Here is a 20,119-nt window from a genome sequence, read left to right on the forward strand (position 1 = left end):
AGGCTAGCTTATAGAGACACACCCCAAGGCTAGCTTATAGAGACATACCCCAAGGCTAGCTTATAGAGACACACCCCAAGGCTAGCTTATAGAGACATACCCCAAGGCTAGCTTATAGAGACATACCCCAAGGCTAGCTTATAGAGACACACCCCAAGGCTAGCTTATAGAGACACACCCCAAGGCTAGCTTATAGAGACATACCCCAAGGCTAGCTTATAGAGACACACCCCAAGGCTAGCTTATAGAGACATACCCCAAGGCTAGCTTATAGAGACATACCCCAAGAGACTTGCATCTGTAATTGCTGCAAAAGGTGGCTCTACAAAGTATTGACTTTGGGGGGGTGAGTAGTTATTCACGCTCAGATTTTCTATGTTTGTGTCTTATTTCTTGTTTGTTTCACAATAAAAAATATTTTGCATCTTCAAAGTGGTGGTAGGCATGTTGTGTAAATCAAATGACACAACCACCCCCCAAATATACTGACTACTTGTGAATACTTTCGCAAGCCACTGTAGTGACATCACACTGCTGATGTCATATATATGCTATTCTCTCTTAAAGTCTGTCATTGCATGCTCACGCGTGGATACAGCACACAAACCCAACACTTTCTAATCAGACTAGGCCATGATAGCTCACAATCACCTTAGACATTTGTCCGGCATAAGAGAATAATTGATCAATCAAAATAGTGACTGGGGGGGGAGGGTGGGATAGAGCTCTCATCTCATCCTCCTAAAATCCGTGTGTGTGTGTGCTTTGCTCTCTGCCAGAAGCTGCTTAACATTTTCAGATCCTCGTGTACAAACCACTCTAAACCAGCGTAGACTAGAGAGAATGCAGGAAAGCTTCTGTGTACCCATGACAGCATAGCCATTTGTCGCAGTATGCCACACTGTGTTAGCATCTCGTGTCTCCACCCTCGTACAATTGAGAAGAGCTCTGTCTCTTTTCCTTTTTCTCTCTTCACTCTTTTTTGTCCTCCTCCCTAGATCCCTGTCTTTAAAAAATAAAGAACAGTCAAACTAATAATCTAATAATAAGTCGGAGTTGACAGCATTGAAGAAGCAAAAGATACAAGGGTTATTGATGTTAATGCGTCTGTCGTTTATATGTCTTTCCTGCGTCAGACAAACAACGAGAGCCATGGAAAAGCCACATCATGCAAGGTTTATTTCTACAGGAATAAATTAGAGAACAGACCCATACATTATGAATGTCCAGACCCACAAGCCGTCGAGACGCAGAGATATTAATGAGGAAACGGCACCATGGGGAAGACAACTTAGCTACAGGCCAGGCTGAATCTTGTTTTGAGGACTAACCCACCTCTCCCATTTCTAATTACAGGATTGTCTAATTCATCAAGTAATTCAATGAATCACTCTTGACTGGGTGTGGTTGGCTGGATTGCAGATGAACCAGAGATATATATTTATGCTACTGAATAATCCCCAAGTGTGATGGATATTCGATGATAATTGTTAATATGGGTAATCAATCAGGGGTTTAGGATGGAGTCCTTCAAAGACAAAATGATTACTTTTTGTTGAATGGCAGCAATGCAATCTTTTCATGTTGAAGAATCCCCGCTGGCAGCACATTGCATTCTTATTAAAGACAGATAATGTATTTAAACAGCAGAAACTGATAATGGTATGTCAGTGAGACACTGAATCTAAATTGGCCTGTTATTGTTTCTAGCAAGTGTGTGGTGTGTGTGTGTGTGTGTGTGTGTGTGTGTGTGTGTGTGTGTGTGTGTGTGTGTGTGTGTGTGTGTGTGTGTGTGTGTGTGTGTGTGCTTGAGTGTGTGTGTGTGTGTGCTTGAGTGTGTGTGTGTGTGTGTGCTTGACTGTGCGTGCCAAAGCATTTCTAGAGCCCCTTGTCTCCTGTGTGCTTCATCTGCAGTGCCACAAGCCAGCCATCCCTGTACAGGTAACGTCATCTGACTGGGGAAAATGAACACCACAGTGAATCAATGCTAACCCCCGCTCCCCGCACGTCACTCTTGTTTCCCATGAGGCTGAGCACATCGCTGGCACATATCGTCTCTCCTGTTGTCATTCCAAGGGTGCTCCATTCACCCCCGCAATGGGACTGGATCCATGTGGAGAGTCACCAGAACACGTGGGGCCTCTTTTCAATTAACATGATTCGGGTAGCAAAATGTGGTTAGTTGCAACTCAAGGTACACTACAACTCCAGACAGGTTTGTGTATTGATTATGCATGAGAACGGGATACTGCAGCAGTGTAACTCTGCAGGGTTGGTGATGATGGGTGGGGAGGGGTAGGCCATGTCAAATCCCTTGATCCTTGATTAGCCTCGGATGACAAAATTGCACCTGCAATTTGGGAAGCAGGGGAGGAAGGGCTGACATCAACAGCGACGAAACAGGTAGATACTTGAGAAGAATGGGTGCATGGGGAGAGAAGGCTGGTGCTGGAGATAAATGAGGGGAGATTGGGAGGAGGGCGGGAGGGAGAGAGGGAGGGAGGGTGCAGAAAGGAGAGAGAGAGAGAGAGAGAGAGAATGCAAAGAGCCAAAGAAGAGAGTGTGATGTGAAGAGCAGAGGAGCTGGCAGTGTTGACAACGCAGCGAGAGACAGAGAGGGGTTGGAGAAGGGCACCCGCCGCCGCCACCGTGACTACACTCCGTTCGACACCATGACAACCGTAGCAAATGCACAGCGAGCCCCCGGCCCTGCTGCCCCACCAATCAGAGGGGAGAGAGTGGCGCGCGGCAAGCTGTGAGGGGAGAGACGCAGCACTGGATAGCAGAGCTGAGGTAGAACACCCCAGACCCTCCTACTTACACAGAGAGAAGATACCCAGTCATTTCTCTGCCTCTTACCTGAACACTGGATGCCAGAGAGAACCTCTTGGATAATCAGCTTTGCTCTTGTTCTTTTCCCCCACAGTGGGGAGGAGTGTAAGGATGGATATACATATTCTAACAGGACCACCCAATCACTATTACAACCTAGGAGTTACCAGAGTGGTGGGGGGGGGAAACGCAAAGAAAAAGACCAATGTCGAAAATCTGCATCAGGTAAGTTTGCCATTATCTTTTCAACGTAAACATTGCATCTCCATAGTCAAACTAAGTAGGAGCCAGACTCCAGGGTGGACGGTGGGATTTGTGTGTGCCGTTCTCTCTCTGACACACTGGAGACGATGGCACAGTTGTACATATTTAGTCTGCAGGAGATAAGTCAGCTGTGTTCGAACTAAATGCACAATTCATGCGGAAAACAATCATCTGCAGGGGGGGTGGGGGGGGGGGGATGTATCTCTGTTTTATTGATACATCGCATAATTGCTGAGATATACAGTAAAGGGGCGTCATCTATACTCATTTACCAGTAAGCCTTTCCAACCACACTCACTGTAAAACACAGCACAATGTGTTGAGGGGTTTTGAAGCAAGCGTTCAGCCAGGCTTCGGCACATTTCAACAGGGACACGGTCCCTCCCAAGAACTTTAACATGGCTTGTCCTCCACCTTTTAAATGGACAGAAACGCAATTCAACAGAGTGCTGGCCTGTGACACAGCGATTGGACCTGCTTGTTATGATTTGTTCAAGGCCACCGAGACACCGCGTAGATTTATGGACAGATGGAAGATATACACAGAGGGGCAGACAGAAGAGCTGTGTTCCTAATTTCTAATGCACATAACCAAACTAGGAGGTGTGGTAGTGTGCCCTTAGCAAGCCCTAATCTAATATCGCTGCGCAGCACTGGAAAGAACAAAACAATCCCACATCATGTGTTTTTCTTCCCCTGATCTCTTCCTCCACTGCAGGATATTCAAAGTTCTCAGAACAGATGTAGAATTGTGAATGTATGAGTCGCTGTTTATTTTAGGGCGGCTAGTAGCCTAGCAATTAGAGTGTTGGGACGGTCACTGAATGGTTGCTGGTTTGAATACCCGAGGAAACAAAGGGACAAATCTGCTGACGTGCCCTTGAGCAAGGCACTTAACCCTAATTTTCTCCAGGGGTGCGGTACTACTATGGCTGACCAGGTAAAACAACACATTTGACAGTACCTAGCTGATGTGACAATAAAACATAATTCATCACTATGTGTAAAATATAAGATATATATATATATCTTCATATGGTTTATTTTCTCAGATTTTTGTGTACCCAATTCCTTCCTGTGTATTGTTAGGACGATGTCTAAATTCGGCTTTAATGATCGCAATGCACGTATGCCATGGTATGTTCTGGATGATTCCACAGGAAGTGCAGTCATGCACGCACGCCCTCACACACAGCACGGAGAACAGGTCAGAAAGAGGAGCAGACGAAAACTCAAATATCCACGTCTGTTACCCGTCAAAAGAGACATAACAGCAATGTGCTTCAGGGTTGTATCACGCAAAATGTACGATCCCAATGCTGCAGTCTCCCTCCATCCATCTGTGTGCCTTGGGTGCGCTTTGAAGTCACACCTGTGGTTCCGCACCTGAGACCCACTTTGAATCCTACCCTCAAAACAAGACGCGTGTTAAAAACCAATGATTATTCCGCGTACTGTAATTAGTTCCTCATTGTGAATACGGTAGGTGGTGCAGGAGGAATCAAATGTTCAGGCGTTAGTGTTTCAAAGAAACAATCCTCTGTCATAATTCGCTGTCGGGGTTGGATGCACCACACAGAGTTCTGGGTTTGTGGATGGCAAATGAACCCAACGGTGGGTGACTATTAGAGAAAGGAGTGTTTAGAATAACTCATGTCTGTCTGAGGAGGTGTATTAGCATTGTGGTAATAATAATTTGAGTCATTGTTGACAGCACAGAGGATATAATCTTGCTAAATAGCAGCTTTGTGTCTCTCACACAGTTGATGGGCTGGGAGACACAACATCCCAGGTGTAGGGAGTGTGGACGAGTCACATGTAGTCAAGTGGGAGATTACAATTTCTCACAGTGCTGCTGGTGGATTCCATCTCTCTCTCTCATCACGTCTGGGCTGTAGTAAACAATCACCTTCCCTCCAATTAGCATCTCCTCTAAGTGGATGTGTTTTCTGCGTCTGCTTCAGTATTAACAGCACAGTCAGTGTTGGTGCACATCTGCCTGAGGAGACACAAACAGAGAGAACTGATTGCTAGACTTCTGCACTGGCTCCCTATTGTGGAGGTTTACATGTTGTTGCCTAGTGTTGTTGCCTCTCTCAGACTCCGAGTCAAAGTACAAACACGTCTGTCTTTTGCTCAGCTTTCCAACTAATGGCCATTGAAGCTGCACATTCTGATGTATATGATAGGTCCCTATAACGCTAGTGTTTTTTCTCATATTGTTACTGATTTGATCATTTTATGAATGACATTAGGCTAACATCATGAGGATATTTTCATCGTATTGACTTGCTGAATTTAAAATGAATGTCGTTTGGACAGTAGTTGTCAACCTCACTGCCACTCGGGGCACAGACATCGACAACGGATCTCTTTCACTCCCAGATGTGTAGTTCTCACCATGGCGATAGAGCCAGAAGTCTCACTCTCCAACTGTCCAGTTGACAATCGATTGACAAACTTGAACACAAGCGAAGGCAGTACCTGGAAAACAGGTTCACATTTTTTAAAACTGTTTTTAACATTCTTTAACCTGATGTTCACGTCTTTGATTGGCTCGGCTCCTGTGACATATCCTGAATTGTATTTATAGTACTGAGGTTAGTGTTGCTGCACCAGACCTGTCCACCCCCCCCCCCCCTCTCACCAGCCTCTCCTCTTCAGGCTTAGGTCACTGTTTAAAATGACAGCTTGTGAAGAAATACTTACATGCAAATAGAGTTGCAGGGTTTCTTTGAACAGAAAACCAAACCTCCCTAATTCTGTCACACTCTGCTGTATTTCCAATCAGCCTGAGCCTGGTGCAGTGGAGGATGCTCCAGCCTTCAGCAGCTCCAAGGCCTCTGCTCTACGGCAACAGGTTGATGAAGTGCCAGGTATCCAGCCCCCCGACGGAACCGGAGTATCTCTGCATTATTCATCCTGTGGGGCCAGCGGGCTCCCTCCCTCCCTCCCCTCCTCCCTCCCTCCCTCCCTCCCCGCTCCCCCTCACCAAGAGGAGACAGAGGAATAAAGAACTACCGCAGGGTCCAAGTGTTCATCTTAAGTATGGATGTTAGTTTGAATGTCAGGAGAAGGCTCTTATGCAAGCTAATCAATGAGCGCGATGCTGCTTTTATCACTGAGCATAGCAATGAAGCATCGGCACGAAATATCCATGTCCTCTCCATGGCCCCCCTCCATGGCCCCCCCGCCTCAGGCCTTGCACATCATCAGACCATGCTGCACATTTTCATCGAAGTTTCATCGTTCCTCCATCTTCAAATGACTCCATGTTTAGTTCTTATATCACACAACACGAGTGCACTACCCACATACAGAGCCCCGAGCCCGAGCAGTGAGTGTACGGGCAGGAAGGGCCACTCTAGCAGCTCACAAGACTTCAGAAGTGCACTGAATCCGTGGTGTTAACCATTACATTACAGAGCACCCACAGGTTTGGACGCCCACAGCTTGTTCCATTACACTCCATCTCTTTCATCTCCCCCTGCTTCACACATCCTGCACAGCTAATATAATATCCTTTTGTTTTTTTAAACAATCAAGTCATTTTCATATGGAACTGCGGTGTATAGGTATATAGAGCTCTTAGTGATTAAATATATAGTTGACATGTTTGAAGCAGCACTCCCCTCAGTCTTGTTGTTGGTTGAAAAGCACGAGAGAGTGGAAAAAAACTAAACAATACATTGTAGGCTATTTGTCTTGCGGTGAATAGACTTTCTTGTGGTGCAGATGTGTGCAACAGTCAGCAGAGCAATGAGAAGCTGTGCAAATCAGTGACATGAGGTGAGGTCGTTGACTGGATAAGCACCGGCTATTATCAAAGCTCACAAATAAACGTTCACCAAATGTAAACACCAATGTAGCCAAGATAAACAAGTGATAACCTCTGATAGCGGCATATCTCATATCATCTGACAAAATGACACACTGCTAAACTCAGCTCAGCCATAGAACCAATGTAGCATCCATAGTTACGACTGATGTGGCACTAATTTAATCAAAATAATTCGCAATGCAAACGCCATAGCCTTTCACAACGGATTTATAATTCTTCCAATGGGTGGCGCGCAAACACACACACACACAATATTATTATGTGAAATATTATTACACACACATATATAATAAGGTTCTAGCAGAATGTTCACGTTACAGAATTTTGTCTTTTTTTCATCCAACTTTTAACCTAAATCCAATGTCATGGTGACGTCTTTTGTTGATTTTCTCGTTGCATTCGTGTTAGTTGACAACTCAACCAAATGTAAATCAAAAATAGACTTGTGCCCCAAGCCCGAGTAGAGAGTGTTGATTGGTGGTGACATTTTGGACGGGTGGACAGTCCAGTGCTGGCTGTTTGCCTGCCTGACGGCTGGCAGTGAGGCAGATAGATGGTGGTTGCCTTGCCTGTCATGAATAAAGTCACATCTTGTATGCTGTGTGATGCTGCTGTCTGGTCTTGACTTTCATTGTGGTTGACCTTCCATTCTTCGAGCCCTCCAAACAGCTCCTTGCATGATAGTTCCAACTTGTAGAGTTGTTTGGGTGTGCGTATAGTGGTGTCCATTTGTCGGGTTGTTTTTGCTGGCTAGCTGGCTTTGTTCGGTCCAAGGGATGCGAGCCCCAATTTAGGAGGATACTCCTTAATCATGTGGACCTTCCCCCAGGCGGTAGCCACACAACATGTTTAGTCAACACGCACAAAATATGAAATCGGCTCAGGCTACTTCCAGATAGGCAAAGCAGCGACGCCTATTCCGACCCTGCCGTTAACAGTGACTGGAGTCAGGAAAGGCGTCAAGGATTTTAATGCATTCGAATGGATGGAAAGAAAGGAATGAATACCCTATATTTCTTTTTTTTTGGTTACAGGTCCAATATCAATTTCAATTCAAATATGCAGTTATATAACATGTACACATGGGCTGCACTTCAAAAAGGAAAATAAGTATAAGAAATACATACAGAGAACTGATCATACGGATAAAATAGATACTTGTGTACCTGTTTCCTCCAGCATCTTCACAAGGTCCTTTGCTGTTGTTCTGAGATTGCACTTATCGCTCCAAAGTTCTGCCCACACCACCCTTCTCACCCACTCACCACTTATCCCTTATCCCCTTGTTCCTTGACTAGCACCATTCATTCTCGCTGTCGATAATTCTAATTTTACAACTTCTGATAGTAACTGTATCCCCTGGCGAATTGGGAGAGAGTGGGGCCATCTAAGAGCCAACGATTTCATCATAACATTTTTATTTTGTGTTAAATACAGTCAGTGAACAAACTTAAAATGGATCAACTGATGGCTCGGATTACAGGATGCCAAAGTAATGGCCAGCTATTCCACCTCGCTAGCTCAGGATATGAGCTTTCCAAACGTTGTGTATATATTATAGAGCTCAGTCCTTTCTGGAGATAAAGCAGGGTCCAAGATGGCGTAGCAGTGAAGACGTGTTTGTTTTGTCCTCTCGTGTACTTTTGTATTTTTTCGTATTTTTTGTATATATATTTTGATTTATTTTCAATCTCTTCCAAAAAAAATATGCGATTATACCTTCCGGTAACCTGCCTCACCCAATGTGATACGGAATCGCTATTATTTTTAATTTTAGAACCCATTCAAGAATCTCCAGAAGCTAACCAGCTAATTAGCTACAAGCTATTTAGTCATTGTTAGCCACTGCTAGCAGCTCTTACATTCTGCACAGATACCAGCCCTGTTTTTAGCCTGGATAATACTTGCCTGTCTACCAATATCGCTTGTCTACCAATATCGGACTGTCTCTCCACAACAACGCCGGATTCCTGCCATAATCCCTGGACCACTACTTCTGATCTTCACAGCTAGCTTTCACTCACCGTGGCACCTAGTACCGAAGCTATTCCCTGAGGCCCACCTCCCGGCCTACTCAGCTGTTCACCCGAACCCCACTCATACATGGCTAGAGCCCAAAACTCCACTGGATCCTTGCTGTAAACTCTGAACCTTGGCACCGGATCACCGCTGCTACAGATTGGATATAGCGGCTAACACCACTGCCACCAAGCTAGCACCAGTTAGCCGTGAGCCAGGCACATCTCCCGGCTAGCAAACTGAATTCCACAAAACCTCTTTTGCCATCTGGCTTGGATTCCCTGTCGACACGGCGCCCCGCCGCACCACCACGACTGGTCTGCCAACGAATACTCCATCCGCTGTGCCTTCATCCGGCCTCCGTCGGAGCACACGCTACTAACTTTAAACGCCATGTCGCTATCGTAGTGGGGCTCCCCTGTTCCATCTACTGCTGCCCCCTGGACACTATGATCACTTGGCTAGATAGCTGATGCCTACTGGACTGTCCATTAATCACGGTACTCCATTCTGTTTATTTATTTTTTATCTGTCGGCCCCACCCGCGAACTCAGGCTCTGTACGTAGTTAAATCGACCCTCTCTGCCTAGTCATCGCCATTTTACCAGCTGTTGTTGTCTCACCTGTTGTTTTAGCTAGCTCTCCCAATCAACACCTGTGATTACTTTATGCCTCGCTGCATGTCTCTCTCAAATGTCAATATGCCTTGTATACTGTTGTTCAGGTTAGTTATTGTTTTAGTTTACAATGGACCCCCTAGCTCCACTCTTCATACCTCTGATACCTCCTTTGTCCCACCTCCCACACATGCGGTGACCTCACCCATTACAACCAGCATGTCCAGAGATACAACCTCTCTTATCATCACCCAGTGCCTGGGCTTACCTCCGCTGTACCCGCACCCCACCATACCCCTGTCTGCGCATTATGCCCTGAATATATTCTACCACGCCCAGAAATCTGCTCCTTTTATTCTTTGTCCCCAATGCTCTAGGCGACTAGTTTTGATAGCCTTTAGCCGCACCCTCATTCTACTCCTCCTCTGTTCCGGAGGTGATGTGGAGGTAAACCCAGGCCCTGCATGTCCCCAGGCACCCTCATTTGTTGACTTCTGTGATCGAAAAAGCCTTGGTTTCATGCATGTCAACATCAGAAGCCTCCTCCCTAAGTTTGTTTTACACTCTGCCAACCCTGATGTCCTTGCTGTGTCTGAATCCTGGCTTAGGAAGGCCACCAACAATTCTGAGATTTCCATACCCAACTATAACATTTTCCGTCAAGATAGAACTGCGAAAGGGGGAGGAGTTGCAGTCTACTGCAGAGATAGCCCCAAACAGTTTGAACTTCTAATTTTAAAAAATGAATCTCTCCAGCAATAAGTCTCTCACTGTTGCCGCCTGCTACCGACCCCCCTCAGCTCCCAGCTGTGCCCTGGACACCATTTGGGAATTGATCGCCCCCCATCTAGCTTCAGAGTTTGTTCTGTTAGGTGACCTAAACTGGGATATGCTTAACACCCCGGTAGTCCTACAATCTAAGCTAGATGCCCTCAATCTCACACAAATCATCAAGGAACCCACCAGGTACAACCCTAAATCTGTAAACAAGGGCACCCTCATAGACGTTATCCTGACCAACTGGCCCTCCAAATACACCTCCGCTGTCTTCAATCAGGATCTCAGCGATCACTGCCTCATTGCCTGTATCCGCTATGGGTCCGGAGTCAAACGACCACCCCTAATCACTATCAAACACTCCCTAAAACACTTCTGCGAGCAGGCCTTTCTAATCGACCTGGCCCGGGTATCCTGGAAGGATATTGACCTCATCCCGTCAGTTGAGGATGCCTGGTCATTCTTTAAAAGTAACTTAGATAAGCATGCTCCGTTTAAAAAATGCAGAACTAAGAACAGATATAGCCCCTGGTTCACTCCAGACCTGACTGCCCTCAACCAGCACAAAAACATTCTGTGGCGGACTGAAATAGCATCGAATAGTCCCAGCGATATGCAACTGTTCAGGGAAGTCAGGAACCAATACACGCAGTCAGTCAGGAAAGCAAAGGCCAGCTTTTTCAAGCAGAAATTTGCATCCTGTAGCTAACTCCAAAAAGTTCTGGGACAATGTAAAGTCCATGGAGAACAAGAGCACCTCCTCCCAGCCGCCCACTGCACTGAGGCTAGGTAACACGGTCACCACCGATAAATCCATGATAATCGAAAACTTCAACAAGCATTTCTCAACGGCTGGCCATGCCTTCATCCTGGCCACTCCAACCTCGGCCAACAGCCCCCCCCCTTCCCCGCCGCTACTCGCCCAAGCCTCCCCAGCTTCTCCTTTATCCAAATCCAGATAGCAGATGTTCTGAAAGAGCTGCAAAACCTGGACCCGTACAAATCAGCTGGGCTTGACAATCTGGACCCTCTATTTCTGAAACTATCCGCCGCCATTGTCGCAACCCCTATTACCAGCCTGTTCAACCTCTCTTTAATATCGTCTGAGATCCCCAAGGACTGGAAAGCTGCCGCGGTCATCCCCCTCTTCAAAGGGGGAGACACCCTGGACAGAAACTGTTACAGACCTATATCCATCCTGCCCTGCCTATCTAAGGTCCTCGAAAGCCAAGTCAACAAACAGATCACTGACCGTCTCGAATCCCACCGTACCTTCTCCGCTGTGCAATCTGCTTTCCGAGCCGGTCACTGGTGCACCTCAGCCACGCTAAAGGTACTAAACGATATCATAACCGCCATCGATAAAAGACAGTACTGTGCAGCCGTCTTCATCGACCTGTCCAAGGTTTTCGACTCTGTCAATCACCATATTCTTATCGCAGACTCAGTAGCCTCGGTTTTTCTAATGACTGCCTTGCCTGGTTCTCCAACTACTTTACAGACAGAGTTCAGTGTGTCAAATCGGAGGGCATGTTGTCCGGTCTTCTGGCAGTCTCTATGGGGGTGCCACAGGGTTCAATTCTCGGGCCGATTCTTTTCTCTGTATATATCAATGATGTTGCTCTTGCTGCGGGCGATTCTCTGATCCACCTCTACGCAGACGACCCCATTCTGTATACTTCTGGCCCTTCCTTGGATACTGTGCTATCTAACCTCCAAACGAGCTTCAATGCCATAAAACACTCCTTCCGTGGCCTCCAACTGCTCTTAAACGCTAGTAAAACCAAATGGATGCTTTTCAACCGTTCGCTGCCTGCACCCGCACGCCCGACTAGCATCACCACCCTGGATGGTTCTGGACATCTATAAGTACCTAGGTGTCTGGCTAGACTGTAAACTCTCCTTCCAGGCTCATATCAAACATCTCCAATCCAAAATCAAATCTAGAATCGGCTTTCTATTTCACAACAAAGCCTCCTTCACTCACGCCGCCAAACTTACCCAAGTAAAACTGACTATCCTACCGATCCTCGACTTTGGCGATGTCATCTACAAAATGGCTTCCAATACTCTACTCAGCAAACTGCATGCAGTTTATCACAGTGCCATCCGCTTTGTTACTAAAGCACCTTATACCACCCACCACTGCAACCTGTGCAAAAGAGCAGAAAAGTAAATAAATAAAAACAGTATGGGGATGAGGTAGGTAAATTGGGTGGGCTATTCACCGATGGACTATGTACAGCTGCAGCGATCGGTTAGCTGCTCAGATAGCAGATGTTTAAAGTTGGTGAGGGAGATAAAAGTCTCCAACTTCAACGATTTTTGCAATTCACTCCAGTCACAGGCAGCAGAGAACTGTAAGGAAAGGCGGCCTAATGAGGTGTTGGCTTTAGGGATGATCAGTGAGATTCACCTGCTGGAGCGCGTGCTACGGGTGGGTGTTGCCATCGTGACCAGTGAACTGAGATAAGGCGGAGCTTTACCTAGCATGGACTTGTAGATGACCTGGAGCCAGTGAATCTGGCGACGAATATCTAGTCGGCTGGCCCTCGCTACATATTCGTGATCATTTATCACTCCAGTGTTAATCTGCTAAATTGTAATCATTTGCTTACCTCCTCATGCCTTTTGCACACAATGTATATAGACTCTTTTTTCTTCTTTTCTTCCGACACAATCATGAAGTGGAACGACATTTATAGGATATTTCAAACTTTTTTAACAAATCAAAAACTGAAAAATTGGGCGTGCAAAAGTTTGAAATATCCAATAAATGTCGTTCCACTTCATGATTGTGTCCCACTTGTTGTTGATTCTTCACAAAAAATACAGTTTTATATCTTTATGTTTGAAGCCTGAAATGTGGCAAAAGGTTGCAAAGTTCAAGGGGGCCGAATACTTTCGCAAGGTACTGTATCACCCATTACTTTACCACCCTGGTCATAACACTAACCGCAGAGTTGAACATTTACTGTGGACACAATCATCCTTCAAGATGAATGTGGCAGAGTTATGCAAGGTCCACTATGCTATAAGATGACACACAATAGATGATGAGGAGTCATTTGCTTTCGTTTTTACGATGACTAACACTTTTCTTTTGCCTTCAACACTACAATTGATGTAGAGGATAGATTATATAATGCAGACATCATCTAGATTCTTCCCAGGGACGAAAGCATCATGTGCTAAACACAAGGATGCTCACTGCGATGCTCAAGAGGCTCTAAACCAAAGACAATACCTGTATGGGCAACTTGAAAAGGTCCAAATCGTTTGTGTTTTTGTCAGCATATTAACACAGAGCATGGTTTGGTCGCTCCTGGTTGATCTAGAGTGTACAGTGCCTTCAGAAATTATTCACACCCCTTGACTTTTCCCACATTTTGTTGTGTTACAGCCTGAGTCTTAAATGGTTTAAATTTAGATTTGTGTGTCACTGGCCTACACACCATAATCTCCAAGTGGAATTATGTTTTTGAAATCTTTACAAATGAGTAAAAAATGAAAAGCTGAAATGTCTTGAGACAGTAAGTATTCAACCCCTTTGTTATGTCAAGCACTTTGTCAAGCACTTTGTTATGACTTAAATGTGCAGTCGATGTGCAATAATAGTGTTTAACATGATTGTCGAATGATTGCCTCATGTCTGTACCCCACACATGCAATTATCTGTAAGGTCCCTCAGTCGATCAGTGAATTTCAAACATGGATTCAACCACAAAGCCCAGGGAGGTTGCCTCGAAAAGAAGGACACCTATTGGTAGGTGGGTACAAACAAATAAAGCAGCACTTGAATATCCCTTTGAGCATGGTGAAGTTATTAATTACACTTTGGATGGTGTTTCAATACACCCAGTCACTACAAATATATAGGTGTCCTTCCTAACTCAGCTGCCAGAGAGGAAGGAAACCACTCAGGGATTTCACGATAATGACTGTGATAGGTGAAAGATGAGGATGGATCAACAGCATTGTAGTTACTCCACAATACTAACCTAAATGACAGAGTGGAAAGAATTAAGCATGAAAAAAATATGCATTCTGTTTGCAATAAGGCACTAAAGTAAAACTGCAAAACATGTGGCATGGTGGTGGCTGCATCATGTTATCGGTATACTTGTCATCGGTAAGGACTAAGAAGTTTTTTATGATAAAAAGAAAAGGAATATAGCTAAGCACAGGCAAAATCGTAGAGGAAAACCTGGTTCAGTCTGCTTTCCAACAGACACTGGAAGACAAATTCACCTTTCAGCAGGACAATAACTTAAAACACAAGGCCAAATTGTACAAAGCTTTTAGAGACTTACCCAGAAAGAGTCACAGCTCAGGGAGATGAATACTTACAGTATCTAATCAAGATATTTATTTATTTATGGGAAAAATGTACACGTTACAATTTTTTTAAGTAAACATTTTTTAATCCCACCTTGTAACACAACAAAATCTGGAAAAAGTAAAGGGTTGTGAATACCTTATGAAGGCACTGTATCTGTGTTTGTGTGTGTGATTGTGTATTCTCTCTCCGACTCCTTCACTCTCCATCACGGTAGTGGTGCGTTCAAGTTTAAAAAATGATGTTGGACACACCATGGACCTGGGAACCCAGAAGTCCCTTCAGAGGCATAACTCTGTTGCTTATTTGTAACAGCAAGCTCTGGAATAACTATCTGTCAATGGGGGGGGGGGGGGGGGGGGGGCAATAGACATCATGGACCTGGGAACCCAGAAGTCCCTTCAGAGGCATAACTCTGTTGCTTATTTGTAACAGCAAGCTCTGGAATAACTATCTGTCAATGGGGGGGGGGGGGGGGGGGGGCAATAGACATCATGGACCTGGGAACCCAGAAGTCCCTTCAGAGGCATAACTCTGTTGCTTATTTGTAACAGCAAGCTCTGGAATAACTATCTGTCAATGGGGGGGGGGGGCAATAGACATCATGGACCTGGGAACCCAGAAGTCCCTTCAGAGGCATAACTCTGTTGCTTATTTGTAACAGCAAGCTCTGGAATAACTATCTGTCAATGGGGGGGGGGGGCAATAGACATCATGGACCTGGGAACCCAGAAGTCCCTTCAGAGGCATAACTCTGTTGCTTATTTGTAACAGCAAGCTCTGGAATAACTATCTGTCAATGGGGGGGGGGGGGGGCAATAGACATCATGGACCTGGGAACCCAGAAGTCCCTTCAGAGGCATAACTCTGTTGCTTATTTGTAACAGCAAGCTCTGGAATAACTATCTGTCAATGGGGGGGGGGGGGCAATAGACATCATGGACCTGGGAACCCAGAAGTCCCTTCAGAGGCATAACTCTGTTGCTTATTTGTAACAGCAAGCTCTGGAATAACTATCTGTCAATGGGGGGGGGGGGGCAATAGACATCATGGACCTGGGAACCCAGAAGTCCCTTCAGAGGCATAACTCTGTTGCTTATTTGTAACAGCAAGCTCTGGAATAACTATCTGTCAATGGGGGGGGGGGCAATAGACATCATGGACCTGGGAACCCAGAAGTCCCTTCAGAGGCATAACTCTGTTGCTTATTTGTAACAGCAAGCTCTGGAATAACTATCTGTCAATGGGGGGGGGGGGGGGGGGGGGGGGCAATAGACATCATGGACCTGGGAACCCCGAAGTCCCTTCAGAGGCATAACTCTGTTGCTTATTTGTAACAGCAAGCTCTGGAATAACTATCTGTCAATGGGGGGGGGGGGGCAATAGACATCATGGACCTGGGAACCCAGAAGTCCCTTCAGAGGCATAACTCTGTTGCTTATTTGTAACAGCAAGCTCTGGAATAACTATCTGTCAATGGGGGGGGGGGGGGGGCAATAGACATCATGGACCTGGGAACCCAGAAGTCCCTTCAGAGGCATAACTCTGTTGCTTATTTGTAACAGCAAGCTCTGGAATAACTATCTGTCAATGGGGGGGGGGGGGGCAATAGACATCATGGACCTGGGAACCCAGAAGTCCCTTCAGAGGCATAACTCTGTTGCTTATTTGTAACAGCAAGCTCTGGAATAACTATCTGTCAATGGGGGGGGGGGCAATAGACATCATGGACCTGGGAACCCAGAAGTCCCTTCAGAGGCATAACTCTGTTGCTTATTTGTAACAGCAAGCTCTGGAATAACTATCTGTCAATGGGGGGGGGGGGGGGCAATAGACATCATGGACCTGGGAACCCAGAAGTCCCTTCAGAGGCATAACTCTGTTGCTTATTTGTAACAGCAAGCTCTGGAATAACTATCTGTCAATGGGGGGGGGGGGGGGGGCAATAGACATCATGGACCTGGGAACCCAGAAGTCCCTTCAGAGGCATAACTCTGTTGCTTATTTGTAACAGCAAGCTCTGGAATAACTATCTGTCAATGGGGGGGGGGGGGGGCAATAGACATCATGGACCTGGGAACCCAGAAGTCCCTTCAGAGGCATAACTCTGTTGCTTATTTGTAACAGCAAGCTCTGGAATAACTATCTGTCAATGGGGGGGGGGGGGGGGGGGGCAATAGACATCATGGACTAAGCAGTTCATATTTTATATGGGATGTTAACTGACATTGTAAAGGGGGCGATTGATGCAATTATTTCGAGAGGCTTCAGTCCTCTCCGTTGGGACAGATTGGGGATATGTGCTAAACATGGGCAGAAGGTTGTCTTTGGCTTGGTTTACTCGCATTTAATGCCAATTAGTACTCACATTGAAAAACTGTGCGGTCTGTGCACTGCAGCTGCCAGCTTGGTCCGATGAAGAGATGGAGACCCGCATGGGCGTTTCAGCACAGTAAACAGCCATGCTGGAATGGGTGATATCAATTCTTATCATGAAAGAACAGTGCTTTAGCATTAGATTTGATAGCTGTGTTTTATTACAATCTCCAGTTTGTGTAAATGGAGGTCGATGTCGGTATTCTGCGGCTTGTCTTTGCTAGGTGATACTATACACGTCCCTCCTCATTGACCGGTGACACAGGAACACATTTCCAAGGGGGCAATTTGTTCGCGAACAAGATCGAACTCTTGCGTGCCTCCTCAAGATGCCTTGACCAAGAACGTCTCTGTCCATGTGGAGTGGTCCGGTCCAATATGCAGGGAATGTAATACTGGCGTAACGAGGACAGAGTCAACACCAGCAGGTCAAACACAGTTGTATTGATTAAGTCAATGGTTGGTTCGATTACCACTTGAAGTGATCAGGGGGCTAACAAGCTTGGCTTCTGTGTGGACATATCCACCCTCTCTGGCTGACCAATCCCTTTGCTGCGTTTGTCAAATCTAAGTGATTTGAGAAGGTCCCCAGGTATCAGAGGTAGTGACCATCTTGCCAAGGCCATCCCCAGGAGATTAAGCAACCACCAGCAGCACTTAAACCCAGCCATCCACACACTGCAGAAAATACAGTGGGAGAGTGTTTTATCACCCATGACTCAGCTTGGAGTGGACCCATATCTCCTGCAGAGCCCCTGAAGCAGAGGGCTCACTCGTGCAATACAGGCTGAGGGGAAAGCAAGCACAGTCCTCATGTGCTCTAACCTTTCCATCCATGGTGTTTTTGATTTATTTATTTATTTTAACTTTATTTAACTAGTCAGTTAAGAACAAATTCTTATTTTCAATGACGGCCTAGGAACAGTGGGTTAACTGCCTGTTCAGGGGCAGAACGACAGATTTGTACCTTGTCAGCTCGGGGGTTTGAACTGGCAACCTTCCGGTTACAAGACCAACGCTCTAACGACTAGGCTACCCTGCCGCAGTGCCTCCATTCCCTCCCCATGGTGCCATGAATATGGATGTGTCTCAGAAATGGCAGGCCCTGCAGGGCCGTGTGGGACTACAGCAATGGCTCTGGCTGGGTGGGTGGTTAATGAGAACCAGGGTGATGAGGTTTGGCAGAGGGGCTAAACTAGATCCTGCCACATTTGGGCTTCTTCCCCTCAACTGTCAGTTTCATGAAGGGGAAAAAAACACTGCTTGCAATGATCAAACAGAGAACCCCGTAAAATGTTTATCCTACTAATACATTCAGCTGTGTGGAGTGACATCAAAGGAGGAGGCTGAAGAAATGACAGAATTACTATGGCTCCAATAGCCTGCTTGGAACAGGAGTGGAACCCTCTATTGTCATGTTAATAGAATAGAAGTTCACCACAGGAATAAAAACATTGCTCACTGTGCTGTTAATTTGGCAATTCAACACCATTAGGCTATCAACACTAGATTCAGGTGTAGTTTGTGGAGAACGAAACTATGCTGTTTTTCTTTCGCCCCAGATTCCAATTCCCCAGTAGGCCGTGAGTGACGCCGACCGTGTGCACGATGAATCCCATGGCCCAGCTGTACTACAAGAAGGCGAGCTACTCGCCGTACCGTGACCGCATCCCATTGCAGATCGTGCGGGCGGAAGCGGAGCTGTCAGCGGAGGAGCGGGCGTACCTGACGGCGGTGGAGAAGGGCGACTATGCCGGGGTGAAGCTGGCCCTGCAGGAGGCGGAGATCTACTACAACATCAACGTGAACTGCCTGGACCCACTGGGGCGCAGCGCGCTGCTCATCGCCATCGAGAACGAGAACCTGGAGGTGATGGAGCTGCTGCTCAACCACGGCGTGCACGTGGGCGACGCACTGCTCTACGCCATCCGCAAGGAGGTGGTGGGCGCCGTGGAGCTGCTGCTGTCCCATCGCAGGTCCAGCAGAGAGAAACAGGTATGTAAAGACATTAGGTATAGCACAGGCATATTTCAGCTAGTGGGCCTACACGGTCCTTATTGTAGCTCAATAAGCATGATTTGACAGCCAGGCTATGGACATGTTATGTATAGGTTAGACCGGTTGTGTACATGTGATGTAAGTTGTACAGGTTATACTCTTCTCTGGGCCCACTCAGTAATCCCTCTCCTCCCCAACCCCCCTGTTCTCTTCTCCAGGTGCCCAACCTGATGATGGATACCCAGTTCTCAGAGTTTACCCCTGACATCACACCCATCATGCTGGCAGCTCACACCAACAACTATGAGATCATCAAGCTGCTGGTCCAGCGCAAGGTGACCATCCCCCGGCCCCACCAGATCCGCTGCGACTGCGTGGCCTGTGTGTCCAGCTCCGAGGTGGACAGCCTGCGTCACTCACGCTCCCGCCTCAACGTCTACAAGACCCTGGCCAGCCCGTCCCTCATCGCCCTGTCCAGCGAAGACCCCATCCTGACTGCCTTCCGCCTGGGCTGGGAGCTGAAGGAGCTAAGCAAGGTGGAGAACGAGTTCCGTCAGGAGTAACAGGAGCTGTCCCAGCAGTGTTTATAAAGGGCTTATAACAAGTTTATTGCTCTTCCAGGTGGAGAACGAGTTCCGTCAGGAGTACCAGGAGCTATCCCAGCAGGGTTTATGAAGGGCTTATAACAAGTTTATTGCTCTTCCAGGTGGAGAACGAGTTCCGTCAGGAGTACCAGGAGCTGTCCCAGCAGGGTTTATGAAGGGCTTATAACAAGTTTATTGCTCTTCCAGGTGGAGAACGAGTTCCGTCAGGAGTACGAGGAGCTGTCCCAGCAGTGTAAGCTGTTTGCCAAGGACCTGCTGGACCAGGCCAGGAGCTCTAGAGAGCTGGAGACCATCCTCAACCACCGCGATGACCTCAGTGAGGAGCTAGACCCACAGGACTGCCGTGACCTGGCCAAGCTCAAACTAGCTATCAAGTACCACCAGAAAGAGGTGAGCTGAGAGGGCCGAGCAGAAGGGGTATAGTATAGTGAACACTGGTAAACCCCCCAGC

General features: G+C 46.7%; 1 protein-coding gene across 1 annotated transcript in view; it reads left to right on the forward strand.

Moving 5' to 3' along the window:
* Nucleotides 1-2,578: 2,578 nt before the first annotated feature.
* Nucleotides 2,579-20,119, forward strand: part of trpc5b (transient receptor potential cation channel, subfamily C, member 5b) — a 39,918-nt gene continuing 22,377 nt past the window's right edge. Inside the window, exons 1-4 of the mRNA XM_031807771.1 lie at nucleotides 2,579-3,057; nucleotides 18,628-19,060; nucleotides 19,282-19,599; nucleotides 19,855-20,058. Coding sequence (XP_031663631.1) covers nucleotides 18,674-19,060; nucleotides 19,282-19,599; nucleotides 19,855-20,058 — 909 coding nt within the window. The 5' untranslated portion in view covers nucleotides 2,579-3,057; nucleotides 18,628-18,673. The remainder of the gene's footprint in view (nucleotides 3,058-18,627; nucleotides 19,061-19,281; nucleotides 19,600-19,854; nucleotides 20,059-20,119) is intronic.

This window comes from Oncorhynchus kisutch, linkage group LG28 (genome assembly GCF_002021735.2).
Source record: "Oncorhynchus kisutch isolate 150728-3 linkage group LG28, Okis_V2, whole genome shotgun sequence".
Classification (NCBI taxonomy): domain Eukaryota; kingdom Metazoa; phylum Chordata; class Actinopteri; order Salmoniformes; family Salmonidae; genus Oncorhynchus; species Oncorhynchus kisutch.